Genomic DNA, 17,102 nt, shown 5'->3' with positions numbered 1-17,102 from the left:
GCCACACTGAGTGTGGGACCTCCCGTTTCACATTTCTGCCCCTCCTACCAGTCACTACGTGGCTTTGTCTTTATATCCTTAGTTATAGGAATTCTCGTCAGCTAGTCTTTATGTGGTTCTCCATGATGGTTTTGCTATAATTTGGTTGTCATTTTGATGTGGTCTTGGGAAGAGACAAGCACAGAGTTGACCTACCCTGCCATCTTGACAGGCATGATCTGACTGAGCAGTTAAAACCAGGTGAACAGGTCCTGGTTTCTTTTCCTGTTCAAAGGTGGCTGCTAGGAGCTCCTGAAGCTCCTCTTCCACATTCTTCATGAAAGCAAGTTTCTCTGTCCCAGAGTCCCCAGCAAAATTCCTGGGCTGATCGAATCAATTAAGCTATTTAGCTGAACTGAAAATTATAAACCAGGAAAGAGGTGTTCTGAACGACTTAGACCTAGATTGACCAGGTTCTGAGCCAACCAGGGTGTTGGGGGATAGGATGTTCTTGCGTAAACCACTGAGCCTCCTGTTAGCAGTAGAGGTGGGCTCAATCTCAGGCAGGCCTTTTCATTGCCTGAAATGCAGTCATAACACATAGAACTAAATTGAGGTTGGAAAGTGTCATCTGTATGTCTAGGAAGAAGCGTACCCATGCGCCATGGCTTTTATATCCTCAGGGAAAGGAGGATTCCCCAACGCTGCTGCTTTTGTGGCCTGAGGGTAGGAATTATTTAGAGGTGAATGTGGCCGTGGGAGGAACAATTTTTGGGTGATTTTATATTACCAAGGTTGGGTAGATAATATAGCTTCAAGTAAGAACACTTTCATAAGTGCTAAAGATTAGAAATATCACATTTGTATATCCAGGTAATTACATAGTCTCCACATAATCTGTGTAGTCCTGTATGAAAATTATAGTGAAACAGGAAGAAAGTGGGCTCCAACAAATGGGAAATATGTTCCAAAAATATTGTTTCCATATGTTTTCTTATCAGGGGAGATATCTACCTATCTATATATTATTACTATGTATGTAGTAATAATTCTAGAAATATAGATGCACTTTGAGCAATGAATTAACTTTATTTTCATTGTTTAAAAATAGAGTTAATTCTGGTGCTTAGGAAATTAAACACAGCTTAGGAAACACAAAAATGAAGCCTAGGATTTAGCTCTTAATTCAGATCTAAAGTATTTGGTCATGAACGAATAATTTTGGGTGAAAATTTATGACAGTGTGCCAGATTCAACATGATTTTCTTGGGTTTGATTACTTTCTCTTAAGGTTGAAGGAGTTATCTCAGCAAATTTATTATTATTCTCTTTTGCTTGTCAACCTGAGAGTTTACATAATGAGAATAGTCCAGATGTGTCCTGAACCATTTGCATGTAAATCCTGGTGAAAGTGACTACAGCTCAGCCCAAGGCTACAAAAATCAGATGCATACAGAAGATGGCTGGACTTCAGAAAGGAGCACGACTCACAGATTGAGTAATCAAGTAATTCACGCCTTGTTTTTCTGATGATGTCTTTCAGAACCGAATGGAGGAAAGCAAAGCCCTCTTTAGAACAATTATCACATATCCCTGGTTCCAGAACTCCTCAGTTATTCTGTTCTTAAACAAGAAAGATCTTCTAGAGGAGAAAATTATGTATTCCCACCTAGTTGACTACTTCCCGGAATATGATGGTAAGTCAGCACGCTTCAGCCAGCCCAGTAGCTGGGGAGATGTTTTCCCTACCAAGACCAATACAAGGCCAGCAAACACATCACATGTTTTCCACCTGCTGCTTTCCCTTCATGTGTGGCATGACTGAGGAAGGACAGGTTTTTGTTTGCTCCATCTTTTAATGACAGGAAACATTTCATTCCCTAACAATGCTGAAAATTATAGCAAAAGAAAACAATGTCTTGCGTGTTTTGAAATAAGTGTATCAGAGGAGGGAACAATTCAGCAGTGTTAACTGACTGTGTAGCAACCACTATAATTCCCCCTGTATCTCTCACTCATTTGGTGACCGTCTGCCTCTGCCTCTCGCTGGAGAGAGAACACAGTTTTGTGGTCAAGAGCCCATGCTCTGCAGTCAGCCGCCCAGGTTCAGGTCCATACTTCCTTTTTACAGAACCGCGATCAAGTCACTTGGTTTCTCTGGGCCTTAGGACCAAACTCCTGGGATTATTTTGTAGACTATAATAGATAACATAGGTGTGACATTTTAGTATGATGGTTGACACATAGTGACTATTCAGGAAATATTTACTTTGGGCTGATGAAGTACCATCATCCTGAGGAATGGTGCCTTTCCTTTAAGCTCTTCCTCTGGCATTTAGAATCAGTAGCACTCATTTCAGTACTCATATGGCTTTGCATTATTTACTTCCTTCTTATAAACAGATCTTGCCTCCCCAACCAGACAGTAAAGTCCTGAACCACTGGACAGGATATCCAACCCATTCTGAGAAATACTTGATCAGTTGATAACAAAATGCATCCATATCCAGCCACTCTATTTCTTTTTTAAGATTGTATTTATTTTTTTATTGATGAGAGAGAGACAGAGCGAAACATTGATTTGTTATTCCACCCACTTATGCCTTCATTGGTTGATTCTTGTATGTGCCCTGACCGGGAATCAAACCCACCACCTTGGCAAATTGGGATGACACTCTAACCAACTGAGCTACCCAGCCAGGGCCTACACCCAGCCATTCTAAAACAACTGAAAGAGTCACAGCCACTGCCCCATAAAGTTTTATTGAAACAGTTACACCCATGCATTTGGGCACTGTGACTATTCTCATGCTACAACAGCAGAATTGAGTAGTCATGACAGAGATCAAATGCCTAAAATATTTACTCGGGCCCTTTACCGAGAAGGTTTGCCAAACCTGGTCTAGACAGAATGGTAGTTGAGAACAGGCTTGGCCTATCAGAGCTCCAGCCTGTTGCTTACTGGCGACGATGCCGTGGACAAGTTTATCAGCTACTCATTTCCTTCCTAAGTGAGAAAGAATGGAAGGGAATCTCAAAGATAAGTCACTGAGCACATGTGGTACCTGCCACAGAAGAGCACAAACCCCACGCACCTGTTACAGAGCAGGCATCATGGCAGCAGAATAGACTAGTTTTAAAATTATTTCATCACGTGGTGTCTGGGTAGGATATCAGTTCAACGTTTCTGTACTTCTAAAAGGTAATTACTTTAAAAAGCTATGATTCAGTTTGGCTTCACAGCTTTCTGTGAATATACAGACACATCAGGGATGGTGTTTCACTCATCCTTTCATCCCACACGAGGAAGAGAGACGGTGCATGTTTAAAGAACTGAAGGTCCCCTCTGCAAGTACATTTTCCTTTGTGCAGTGTTGTTCCTTAAAAAAACAAACAAACATATAACTTTCCTACCCTACACAGTGTTTTCATTTTTCCCGATTTGAATCTGCCACTAGCCTGCCACCAAGTCATAAATGCCTAAAGCTGTATTCCTCAGTCTCCCTGAGAAACTGTGGAAGGAACTAACTTCACATGTAGTTCACTTGCTCTCCCATACAACAGGCATGCTCTTAATACACAGCATCTGCCCACGTGTGATGGGCACAAAGCCTCTAGTGTACATCCCAGACCACGTGCTTGCCTCACCCCTCTGGAAAGAGAGATTCATAAATTATCTCAATTTGGTGAGACGTGGCAGGCGGGAAATGACCCCTCCCCCCATACACAGCACCCACCCGTGGGCCAGCATGCTTTCATGATGTGCTTGCATTCAGGATGACAGGGGAGGTACAGCACAGCCTGCCCACCGAGGCTCGGGCTGCTCCGTGCAGCACACAGAGTCACATCAGTTGTACTGTTCTGTGATAAAAGCCTATTTCTATCTCCTTTTCACCCTCTCTCCCTCTCTCCCGCCCTCCAACATCTCCCTGATCTCTTTACATATCTTCTTTGTCGTATTTTCCTCAGATTCCCCATCACTATGAGTATTTTCCTTCCAACAGGTGCCCATTGTGAATGTCTTAAAATCTGAAGATGGTATTTACTGTCTGTCTCCTCCAGTACACACATAGCACACACAGGACACTTGGTCATGGCAAGGAGACACTTTGTTATTCACAAGCAAATGCAGCTGTCATTTCACGAGACCCAAAGCCCTCGTAAGATGAGAGAAGTCTGAACAAACGCAAGGCCCACTCTGCAGTGATGTTTTTGTAATAAACATGTTTATGGTGTTATAAATTTCACACTTCCACATTTCTGCACTTACAAGGTCTTAATCATAATGAATGCCATTTCTGTATTTCTTTTTAGGAAGGGAAATTATCATTTCCACATGGGCTTGCATTGCAAAATTGTTCAAGGATTGTGGAATTGTGTTCCTGCTATGACTTCTCTGTAGTTTATATTTTTTCAAATAACATATTTATTCTTAAAAACATAACACACTCCAAGTGCTCTTTAATGAGCTTGACTCTGGTTCTGGTATTCTTCAGAACAGGGGTGGGGATGTCCAGCCCAAGCGCTATATAGCCCTCGAAACCATTTGGTCTGGCCCTGCAAGGCATTAGGGGTGAGTTAATTAAATGTTTGACCAAAGAAATTCAAGACACTAATTCGAAAAGATATATTCGCCCCTATGCTCTTATTTACAATAGCTAACATATGGATGCAACTTAAGTGTTCCTCATTAGACAAACAGATAAAGATGTGGTACATATATAAAGTGGAATATTACTCAGCCATAAAAAAGAATGAAAGCTTGCCATTTGCAACAACATGGATGGACCTAGAGGGTATTATGCTAAGTGAAATAAGTCTGACAGAGAAAGGCAGTACCCTATGATCTTGCTTATATATGGAATCTAAAAAACAAAACAAACTCATAGATACAGAAAATAAGCTGATGATTGCCAGATGGGAGGGGGTTTGGAGGATGAGTGAAAAGGGTGAAGAGATTAAGAAGTACAGGTTTCCAGTTATAAAACAGTAACAGTGATGTTAAAGTACAGCATTGGGACTATAGTCAGTAATATTGTAATAATTATGAATGGTTTCAGATGCACACTGAACTTATCGGGGTGTTCACTTCATAAGTGATATAAATGTCTATTCACTCTGTTGTGCACCTGATATGCTGTGCTAACAAAATATGTCAACTGGGATTGGAAAAAAAATGCAGGCACCTTATTTTTAAAAAGGAGCAATACAGACGTCATCTTCATGCATATGACCCAATAAACATTTATTGAGCAAGCGCATTAATGCCTCAACTAACAAGCTGTCTCTCTCCTCCCTTGGCCAACAGGACCCCAGAGAGATGCCCAGGCAGCTCGAGAATTCATCCTGAAGATGTTCGTGGACCTGAACCCAGACAGTGACAAAATTATCTACTCCCACTTCACGTGCGCCACAGACACCGAGAACATCCGCTTTGTCTTTGCTGCCGTCAAGGACACCATCCTCCAGTTGAACCTGAAGGAGTACAATCTGGTCTAATTGTGCCTCCTCGACACCGCCCTTCCCTTCCTTGGTGGGCTATCGAAGCTGTACAAGAGGGACTGTATTTCTGTGGAAAGCAATTTGCATAATACTAATTTATTGCCGTCCAGGACTCTGTGTGAGCGTGTCCACAGAGTTTGTAGTAAATATTATGATTTTATTTAACTATTCAGAGGAAAGACAGAATGCTGAAGTACAGTCCCAGCACATTTCCTCTCTATCTTTTTTTTAGGCAAAACCTCGTGACTCAATGTATTTTAAATTCTCAGTCATGCACTCACAAAGATAAGAGTTGATTCGTTGTTTTCCTCTCTGTCCCTGTCCCTCTCTCTCTCCCCCTCCCTCTCTCTCCCTCTTTCCCCCTTTCCCACTGAGCAAAATGAAGCTGATTTCCTACTTCCTAACCCATACCCTCCCTCCTGATTTTCCCCGGGTTACAATGGCCTTTATCCTAGTTCCATCCTTGGTCAGGTTTTTCTCCCGAATGAAACGGTTCAGGATGACATCATTCGATTTAAGCCATCAACATCAGCTTAGTTGAACATTTTTTAGTTTTTGCTGAAGGATTATAAGTATTAATACTATGGTTTTAACTGTATTGCTCTGGATACACATATAGAGGTTTTTATGTAATTATATTGTCTTGCCTCACTTTGGCCTGGATGCCTGTCTAACAGTTAAGTGTCATTCCTTTTGGATTTCTGCCTTCAGCCATAGCGTGGCTGCTCAGAGGGATGTGCAGATGTCAGTGAGGCGAGGGCAGAGACGCGCGGAAGGAGTCCTATCTTTTGAAATGCCACATGCCATCGTCCTTCCTCCCTTCCTTGTTTTTTCTTTTTTCACCCTCTCTTCTTTAAATCACAGATGCCAAAAAAAAAAAAATGCCAACAGACACTACATTACCCTAGTGGCTGCTACCCAGGGCCTTTTCGTAGGTTGCTCTTAATTTTTTTTTCCCCTTGGTTAGGATTTTTCCTCCCTTTTTTTTTCTGAGTGTTTGGGCCACAATTTTTAGATGATTTTTATTATAGGTCTGTGTTGCCAAAGCTGGCTTTTTGTAAAACAGAGTAAGAGCTTAAACGATAGAAGCCGGTATCTTAAAATGTAAGAGAATAAGACTGTGAAGCCTAAAATGATTGGCTGAGAGTGAACCTGAAACACCAATTGCCAAACAATTGGTAACTGTACATTTGATTCTCACGGTCCATGCTTTTTTAGTCCTTACTGTTGAGTCTCCACGTTCCATGTCGAGTGTCCAAATCAGCAATGTGGAAAAGTGTCCTCTGTGATGCAATGTGACATTTGCTTGTGTCTCTTCATTTGAAGCCAGTTGTACTCTTTATGTTCTTTAAGGTCGAGTAGGTCTGCCAAGAACACTGATTGATAGTATTATTCTGACACCTTTAATTTGCAAAATCTGAAGCTACTGCTCGTTTACCACCTTTGGATCTTTTTAAACTGGTGACTGGTTAAGTAGAACTTGAGGAAGATTTGTGGACTAAACTCAAAAGTAACCTCTCACTGTTCTGTAGAACACGTATTTATGTAACTGAACCTGCTTGGAGAGAGATCTGGAGTTCTCTGTGTGCAATTTCCAACAAGTGCAAAAAAAATACAGCACGTGCATTGATGAGCTCTCCTGTCAAGCAGCGTGAGTTGAAATAGGTTTTAAGAAAATAAGTCCAGATTGTTTTAAACCTGCTGGAAAGTTAGAATGAGGCCATGACGTGGTCTCATTTTAACTATAATGCTGTTTGGCACAAGTCTAAACTTCCATGTAAATCACTCTCTTGAAACAGCGAAGGGGAGGGAGAAAACTGTTGGCTTGTTAGCTGAGGACCAGGGTTATTACTACGTGGTAATGCAGTGTTCTCATTCTGCACTCTCCCAGCCTCAAACAACACAGGTTACTTTTTTTTTTCCTTGCTCAGAAAGCACCTGTAATTTAATCAAGAAACAGACTGCCTGTAAGTATAGTGCAATTATGAATGCTCTAATCGTTGTACATACATCTCTCCCTTGATATTGCAGCATCCATACTGGCTTTGTGATCATTAATTGTTTTGGCAGATTGAATGTGCTGTATTGATATGTATCTATGTAATTGTATGTCTTATAGCTAATTCACATTTTGAATAATGTTATTTTATTTACTTTTTTAAGAGAGGAGAATGTAAATTTGTCAGTTTATTTCTGACTAGGGATATTTTTTTTTCCATTTAGAAAACAAGAAAAAAAAAACCTTACTCTCGTACAGAGCGGTACTAGCATCGTGCTGTATAAAATCATTTGCACATTCCTGAGTAGAGGTATACTGATTATAAGACCCAAAGGTAATTTCATAGCAAAATACATAAAATCAGTTGGAGCTTTTATACAAACATGGAAAACAACTTTGTAGAACTTTTGCCATTTACCTAGGATTGGAATATGAGCTTTTATACAATTCATATTCTTATTTGGCAAATGCACAGTTTAGTATTACCTCTCTGGTGGCCTTTACTAGAAAGGCAGTTTTAGAAGCTATTGTGATCCACTAAGGAAATGTTTTAACAGCTAGAGACCACTGCTTGCCTGAAAGGGCGATCTTAAATTTGGTGCAGCAAAAAAAATAAAAATAAAAAAGAAAATAAAAAAAGAAAAAAACAAATGTAAACAACATTTGAAGGCCTACAGTGTGTATAGAGAAAACCTCATCACAAGATCATAAGTGTTACAGTTGTAGGGAATCAAGATATTCTATTTAATAGAGCTATAGTAGATTGTAGTCGATTAAACCTGATCTCAAAGCTCAGAGGAAGCTGAGCAACACAGGGAAAGACTGTTCTATGTGTTTTATGAAATTGGGATGGAATTGCTATGCAGAATTGAGGTTTGTGGCCTCACTGTTCCTCCTAGGGTGCATGACAAGATCCCTTCTCTCGAGAAAGGAAAAAATTGATCACCCTACCTGCAGTGATGCCTGGAAACCTACTTGTAGCCACACTAGTCAGTCGAAGCTAAAGGATTTTCTTTTTCCTTTCTTTGTTTGGGGTTTTATTGAAGGGGCTAGGGGTGGGAAGGGATTCTTTTCAGTTTTGTATAAAAACAAAGTTTACTCATGCTTTATATTATATTCTGATTGCAAGCGTTATCGGCGTGTGCCACTGGACTCCTGTTGAGGCTGTAGGTGACGGAGGCTGTGGCAGGTTTTATGACTTGGGCATGTCTTATTCAGAAACAAAAACCCCAAAAAACCTTTCTTCAGCATACCAAGGCAAGCAGCCATTTCATGACTCACTAACACATTGCAGTGTACCAGTTTACAGATGATTTTTCCCTTTTTTGCGTGGCACGGCAGTTCCAACCCACAGAGAATTCCTTATTTGTAAATTGGAGGTTGTACTATGCCTTACAGAGCTTAAATTCAGAAGTTTGTGCCTCATATCTGAAACAAAGGGAAATAACCCGCCCATTCGAAAGTAAATACATCCCCTCAAAGTGTGTGTGTTTCGTTTTTTTAACATTCCCATATAAAGAGCTCTGTTGAATGTCATGAATAGACTGGGGGAGGGGGGCCTTTTAGGAACCTGCATATGTTGTTTACTAACAAATGACATCTACAAAAGGTATTTGAAGAACACCTGAAACTTGTATTTTTTTGTAGATTAACTAGCAGGTCTAATATTTTAAAAGGTAATTCAGCTAAAGGACAATTTACTTTTTGTACTTCAGACTATCTTGATTGTCAAGGTGTACGAACTGTAATCTTAAAATTTATACTGCCACATGACTGTAAATTTTAGTTGTCTTAAGTTAGGAATCGGTGAAATGCTATTTATGCTGGATTTGGGTCAAAATGACTTATTTGCAAAAAAATAAAAAAATAATGGGAAGAAAGGGCTGCATAATGAAATACCGCAAGACTCAGATACTGGTTGGAAATAACCTTCAAATTACCTTCAATTTTTCTGTTTTCAGTTTCTCAAAAAAAGGACGAATGAAATGAAATATAGCAGAATGTTAACCCATATAAAAATAAAGTGTACCCAAATATTGTAATGTATATTGCTGCTCTTCTTAAAATTAACTAAGGGTTTAAAACCACTTAATTGGTAAGATGACAACATCTCAATTGCTACAAATAAGGTGTGCTTGGTATACGGTAACATTTTCTTCCAAAGATATATCTTTGGTTAGAAACACACACAAAATTAAAACAAGTAATACTGTATGTTTATCTTTCTCTACATATTTCCAGCATATGTAGCGTTAATAGATCTGTCCTGGTAACTATGTCTTTGGGATTTCATTTTGGTTCCATCAAATTAGGAAAAGAAATGGCCTAGTTGTATATGATTAGCTAGAGATTTTTGGAGCCAGACACTCTGCTGTTTAGCAGCTACTTAGTGCAGACTCTCAACTTGTCATTTGTTTTTCTCACAGAGTAAAAAACCATTTCCTGTCTTCTTCCCAACTACCAATGTCCTTTCAGTAACACTCTTGCCTCTAGAATCATCTGTTCAAAGTATGCATACACACTCAGCACATAGTAGGTGCTCAGATATTAATTTCCTTCTTACCTCCCTTATCTGTCATGTACTTCCATTTCCCCACATAATTCCAACCCAATAATAAATGACATTTACATGTGATTAAAACACCTCTTGGGTAAAATTGGATCTTACATGGATAAAGGAATTCTGATTTTCATATAAGCTGTGGTAGACAGAAAAAAAATAACAGGGAGGAAGATATGCAATAGAATATTTTTAAGTTTAGGAAGAAAGCTTAAAAATGACTATGTAATTTTGTTCAGGTTACTTTACCGGAAGCATGTTGGTGGATTTCTTTTCCTCAAAAAACTCTCTAAATGCCACTTCTTGCTGGATTCCTCACCTGTCATCACATTGGAAACCCTTACTAGACCTATGTGTTTAGGGAGTTTTGTCAGAAAACATTTTTAATTGCAGTATTTAAGATCATATTTACTGGTTCTTAAAATGTCATTCAAATGCATGTATTGTCTAATGTTTGGGGATGGGAACTAGTTTTGCAAAAAAACACCTAATGTTGTATAATAATGCCCCAATGATCTTGCTGGTTAAAAATACAGTATTTTTGGCCATAATTTTGTACGACAGTATGCTTCATTCTTGAGTTTTGCTTCTCTTGAAGTTGCCCAAACTTCTCCTGGAATGATCTTTATTATGAGCAGTATTGGAATAAATCTTTTCTTAAAACACTTCATACTGCACATGCATTTTCCAAAGTAGACAAATTCAATAGTGTCTATACCAACCAAAAATTTATTTTCCCCTCTGTGTATAATCAGAAACTTCAGCCTCCTATAGTAGGAATATTCGTATTGATAGTATTGATCAAATTAGCTTTAAAAAAATTGCCCTGATTTAGGTTGCACACAACTGTAAAATAAATGTATATAGCTGCTCAATAAAGACTTGCAAAGCTGCTATCTTCAACCTGAAGCAGCTTCTAATAAGGAGAAAACACTGGCCTAAAGCAGCAATGCTTGGCTCAGTTTTCTGAGTCAGTGGTGTGGTGAATGGGTGTACTCCACGTGGGCAAAGGGACCTGGTGTAGGTGTCGTTTATGTCTGTGACTTAGAAACAGGTAGGCTTTCGAGATCAGCTAAAAAGTAGCTTTTCTTTTGCTGGCAGTTGTGTGGAGTTGGTGTTGATGGTGGCAAGTGTTTTGTGGGGGTTTTTTTCTAGAGAATCAGTGCCTGTGGAGAGACTTAAAACCCTACCAAAAGCAACACCTGTCCCTCTTATCTATCATCAGGTCTCTCTGATGGACAGTCCAGCCCTTGCTTAGGGAATTGTGTGTTACTCAGAACACTGTTCCGTCCAAATACTTTAGAGAAAAAGGTGTCATTTTTACTGAAAAGCCTTCGGTTTAAGGCTCTCCTGTCCCATGCTTACACGTTTTACTTTATTTTTGAAGTATATTCTTACTGGTTTCAGAGAGAACGGGAGAGGGAGAGAGAATCATTGATCGGTCGCCTCCTTCCCGCCACCTATTCGGGATCAAGCCCACAACCAGACATGTGCCCTTGACCAGAATCGAACCTGGGACCCTTCACACCGCAGGCCGATGCTCTTATCCACTAAGTCAAACAGGTAACAAGTGAGCCCATTCTTACAGGTTTTAGAGACCATTTCGAATAGATGGTGTTCCCTTCTCTGGATCCTACTATTAAGGGATTGGTGTGACTGGGGACTGCCACTTAGTACAGGCCTGGAGTGATCAGTTCACACAATTCTGCTGAGAAGGCAGGGTGTTAAGCAGCCCCCAGTTCTCCCCACTCCATAGCTCCCAGCTCTCCCCTCTCCATGACCTTCTGACCCCGGCTTGACCACTGTAGGAGCAGGGTCCGTCTGCACCATCATCTGGAAGACCATCTGTCTACTGTAAAAGCACAAACTCTCTGAACATTATTTGATCCAAGACCAAATATTTTCACTTTTTGACTCATAGAACAAGCCTACCTAGTCGGTTTCTTTTCTGTCCTATTCTTTTGGAAGCAATAAAAAAGTGGTTGGTCTGGAAGCTTCTCTGTCTGGCTCTTCATCTTCCCTGATCCTCCCATTTTTCTTAATTTTGTGATGGCCAAGTGCTGCCTCTAGGAACCAGTTAAACCATCGCAAAGAGTGGGGGTGGAACTGGGAGCTGAGGAACAACAATGGTTTGTTGATAATGTGTCCAGAGCCCATCCTGATGGTAAGTCAGCCAGCTGCTTTTCTCTTTTGTCTCATGTTGAGTCATTACCATGCTGCCAGTACTCCGCATTTAGAGCCCTTACTGAAATGTTTATCAGGGTTGGAGTATGGAAAGCAATGGTAGTGACGGGTGGGCTTCTAGTTGGTTTGGTTTCTTTTACTAGTAAGTTATCTATGCATTACTACCATGGTTCTTTGTTTTCCTGCCAGGGCTAGTTAAAATATGGATCCAGCTATTCACGAGGAGTAGAACAGTCTTTTAAGGAAGCTTCTTAAGTCCCTGCAAAACAAGGCCTTGGTTATAAAATGTAGGTCTCTTTAAATCTAAGATGCACAGGGAGTTCTGAAAAGATTCTTTTTTTCCTTTTAATTCTTATGCCTCAAGATTTGAAATCTGATCCGTGTTGACTTTCTCTCTTAGAGAAACATCCCGTTTTCTACAAGAATGCAAAAGGTATTTTTCTGTCCCATTAGCCTGTGGGTACAATAAGGCAACTTACCGGCTTTTAATTAAGAGGGTAATTAAGCCAATTGATAACAAAGAGCTGCTGGCAGGAATCCCTTGGCGAGGCCTTCCCAGCCCTCCTCAAGCATCCCCAGCCCTGCCCTGGAGGAGGTGTCTGCAGCTTAGAGGACTGTGGGCGGGTCCCATGTGATGGACTGCATGCAGTAGGGCCCCTGGGGCTTTCCCTCTGTTCTGTTTGCCCAATACACTTACATGGTGGATATTTAAAGCGTCTTAAGAAATGAGGGGACCAGGGAAAGACAAACTGGCAAAGGGGCTTGGCAAGCCCTAGGAGTCTGCAAATGGGTATTCCACACCCTGCACCCCGCTGCCAGGCAGCACACACAGCTGCTGACCAGACTGTGTGTGTCTGCTCTGGGCTGTGCCTCACCTGGGATGCCAGGCCTGGTAGTGTGGAATCCCACTGCCCGCCACTGTGCCCGGGGGTGGCACACCTGAGACGCAGGGCCCACTTCAGGGGGTGCAGCAGCAATGATTATATTCCTGGGCTCACAGCAGCGTTAGCAAAAGGGGTCTGCTTGCTTTTTGAAATTCCAAAGGTCTCACCCGTGGTATCCTGGTAAATGGTTACCAATGGGGGCGGGAGGGGGGGGGTGTAGGGGCGTGATAGCGCGGGATCACGGTGCTGGTTTACAGTGTGTGCTCAAGTGAATACTCCCACCAGGCCCAGTTTGAAGCTACTGATTGGTAATGTCAGTGAACTCAGAGTTGGGAAGAGAGGCTACCAACCGGTGCTCTCAAGCTGTACCTGCCCAGCACCCTCAGTCTGTGAAGAGGGCTTTCTGTAAACCTGGGGAAATGGCAACAGGACAAGCCCAGCTGGCTCCCTGCACCGAGAGCACATGCATTCCTGCTCCTTGTGACCTGGGGCTGATGGCCAGAGGTGCTCCTGATGGGCTCAGACAACGGGCAGGTAGGCCAGAAATACAAAATATTTAAACTCTCAAAAGGAACGGATAGCCAGGAAGCTGGAGGGTAAGAATACAAAGTCCATTTGGATATCAGATTTACATGTTGTGAGTTTGTGTATGTGTGTGCACACGTGTGTGAGTGTGTATGTGTACACGTGTGTGTGTGTGTGAACTGTCTCTGCATCTCCAATCAGCTCTATTGTTGCTGAACATAGAAAAAGCCTATACAAATGATCATGTCAATTAGGTGACAACATTAATCCTAAACATTTTTAAAAATATGAATCTCTATACTTATGTAGGTTTTATGTAGAATTTAAAAATGGTTTGATTTTGTTGCCGTTGTGTGCACAGATACAAGTACAAATATACCTGAATGTGTACAGTCAGACCTGCTTATCCCGTGGACATTAGAAATATTTTAAGTCACAGAAAAGAATTCATGTTGACATGTTCAAGACACAAAAGATCATAAAATCCATGGTTAATATTTTCTTAGAAAATGTTTTCTGTTGCCAGTCTTCCCAGTGCCATCTTTGAAGAGCTCCACCTTATCCGGGAAAGAAGGCCTAATTGCAGCAATGATGTTTCCTAAAGGGCAGGTGAACGAGGCGGGAGCTTCGATGTCTCTGAATGACGAGGGGCTGTGCCTCCTGCAGAGGCCCGGAGGCCGGTCTCCTGGAAGGTGTGGAAGTGGGATGTAGTCCCATCGAAAGCTTAAGGTCCTGGCCTGTCTGATTGAGTCACCACCGGGTTCATCATTTCCATTCCTGAGTTGTCTTCCCTGTGCAGACTGCTCACTTCCCATGAAGGATGATGAATTCCCACAGGCTCAGGCTCACACCACACAAATGCCTACACAGCACCACAGGCGCTGCTGCACGGGCCCTGGGGCTGTGCTCTGTCACTATCTCAGGCTGGCTGGGGGTGACCACTGCGCATGTCCCCCGACTCTCTCGTGGGTTACTGTAGGCCAGGGGTCCACATGCAAATACAAATATTATATTTGTTCCCGTTTTGTTTATTTCAAAATAAGATATGTGCAGTGTGCATAGGAATTTGTTCATAGTTCTTTTTTTAAACTATAGTCCGGCCCTCCAACGGTCTGAGGGACAGTGAACTGGCCCCCTGTTTAAAAAGTTTGAGGACCCCTGCTGTAGGCAGTTCTCTTCGGGTCAGGAGCTGCTGCATCCTTCCAGCATTCTCTGGCCACACCCGGAAACCAATAGCACCTCAGGAGTGACACTCAACCAGTGAGCGACAGGAGTTGGCAGGTACACTGCAGTGTCTGGCCCTTGGTGGGCAAACCCAAGGCTGGTTCTACACACCCGTGCAGAGGGTCCCCATGGGCCTGAGCTCCCTTGCTGTTGCTGGAACCCACTTATTCATACAACCCTTACTGGCTTTCCCCCTCCCCTGCCTCACTTCCACACTCCCTGTGCTTTCTGGGGTCACCTCTCAAAGAAAAAGTTTGCACCGAAACCCTTCACACGGGTCTTCTGTAGGAAGCCCCGGCCAGACAGGGAGGCCATCCAGGGATGGCTTTCAGGTGGGGAAGTGCCCACAGGGACTCATTAGGAACGAACGGGTCACAGCTAAGACTAAGAAACACTTTGCCTTCCATGGACTCCCAACAGCAGCTTGTGAGAGCTGATGTTCAAGATTAGCACCTGGAACCCTAGCATGAAATGAATTTGCTAGGAAAGCACACAGTGAGATATATATCAATAACACTTATTTATGAAAAAATTTCATATTTATGAAAATAAATTCCACCTTTTCTTGGAAGCTACCACTAGAACATGTTTTAAGATAATCATTTTTAATTGTTGAAGAAAAGTGAGGCAGACATTTCAACCTTATTGTCATTCTGTTTAGAGGGCTTCTTCACTCCTTTCCTCCACCTGCCCAGCCCTGGCCATTGCCTCCAGGATGCACCCTCACACCAGCCCTGGCTAATCCATTCTAGATATGTCAGGCCAGCTGCCCCCTTGGAGACAGGCATGCACTTTTGTCTTGCTCCTCCCCTTCCCCTGCCTTGCCCTCCCCCCTCCACCCCCATTGCCATCAGCGGATGATGCTAACATTATTCGAGGCAGAGAGGAAAGAGGAAAGAATATTCCGTCAGAGAATTGGCACATATGGTGATATTTAGGTATTGAGAGAAAAATCAGAGAAGAGGGAACATATATTGAAAACTATAACAAAAATAAAGGAACATTACCTAGGCCAGTGATGGCGAACCTATGACACCCGTGTAAGAGGTGACACGCAAACTCATTTTTTTGGTTGATTTTTCTTTGTTAAATGGCATTTAAATATATAAAATAAATATCAAAAATATAAGTTTTTGTTTTACTATGGTTGCAAAGATCAAAAAATTTCTATATGTGACACGGCACCAGAGTTAAGTTAGGGTTTTTCAAAATGCTGACACGCCGAGCTCAAAAGGTTCGCCATCACTGACCTAGGCCATGTTCTGCAAGACAGTGTCTGCCTTCTTTAAAGAAATAAGAAGTTTCTCTAGTTTTTGATGGTTGATAAAGGTATGTTCTTAGAAAAAATAAGTTAAGGAAACTATATTTCAAATTTTGATGAAACAGGACTTTAGAATAAGAGGCTCACTGCCAGTGCAAAAACAATTATTAGTATGTCACATCTTTGTTCTAAAATATGTCAGAATGTACTTAAATTGTATTTGATTATCTAATTACTTGATTAACTAAGTCCTTGGACTAGATTGTAAAGGAATGAGTTTTTGTGTAGGGATTATATGCCTTATAAATTTTGAGATGGCTCAGAGATAAATTAAATTATATTCAAAATCAAATGCAGTAATCTTTTCAGAAGGAATTCCAAATTATTTCATGAGACCAGATTTTGTTTACCCACTTTTGCTGGGCATAATTCTATAAACAGTGGGAAGATATTTATAGAAAGAAGAAAACAACAAAATCCAATGATGGCTTAATATGTTTAAGGGAAAAATTATTCAGAATATATCCATATGAAAGAATATGTGCCAATGTGTCTGGAACTTGGAAGAAATTTCAGGTAAACTAAGGAGGGGAAACTGAGGATAAAAAGTAAATTGTTTTGTGGAATTAGGCACGAAGAGACTTTTTTTAAAAAAAATATATTTTATTGATTTTTTACAGAGAGGAAGGGAGAGAGATAGAGAGTTAGAAACATCGATGAGAGAGAAACATCGATCAGCTGCCTCCTGCACATCTCCCACTGGGGATGGGCCCGCAACCCAGGTACATGCCCTTGACCGGAATCGAACCTGGGACCTTTCAGTCCGCAGGCCGATGCTCTATCCACTGAGCCAAACTGGTTTTGGCAAGAGACTTTTTAATGGTTCAAAATATAAGTGATTCAGGAAAATCTCTAAGATTGACTTCTCCCATTCTAACTACCGAAATGTGTTATAATTTTTTATCATTTTCTCCATCACTTATA

At 41.4% G+C, this 17,102-nt stretch overlaps 1 protein-coding gene across 1 annotated transcript in view; it reads left to right on the top strand.

Moving 5' to 3' along the window:
* GNAQ (G protein subunit alpha q) overlaps positions 1-10,591 on the top strand; it is a 166,946-nt gene extending 156,355 nt beyond the window's left edge. The window contains exons 5-6 of the mRNA XM_006086825.3: positions 1,523-1,676; positions 5,288-10,591. Of these exons, the coding sequence (XP_006086887.1) occupies positions 1,523-1,676; positions 5,288-5,478 (345 nt within the window). The 3' untranslated portion in view covers positions 5,479-10,591. The remainder of the gene's footprint in view (positions 1-1,522; positions 1,677-5,287) is intronic.
* Positions 10,592-17,102: the final 6,511 nt, after the last annotated feature.

This window comes from Myotis lucifugus, unplaced genomic scaffold, assembly GCF_000147115.1.
Source record: "Myotis lucifugus unplaced genomic scaffold, Myoluc2.0 scaffold_31, whole genome shotgun sequence".
In the NCBI taxonomy this organism is placed as follows: Eukaryota; Metazoa; Chordata; class Mammalia; order Chiroptera; family Vespertilionidae; genus Myotis; species Myotis lucifugus.
The sequence above is the reverse complement of the archived record's forward strand: the minus strand, read 5'-3'. Positions and strand labels throughout refer to the sequence as shown.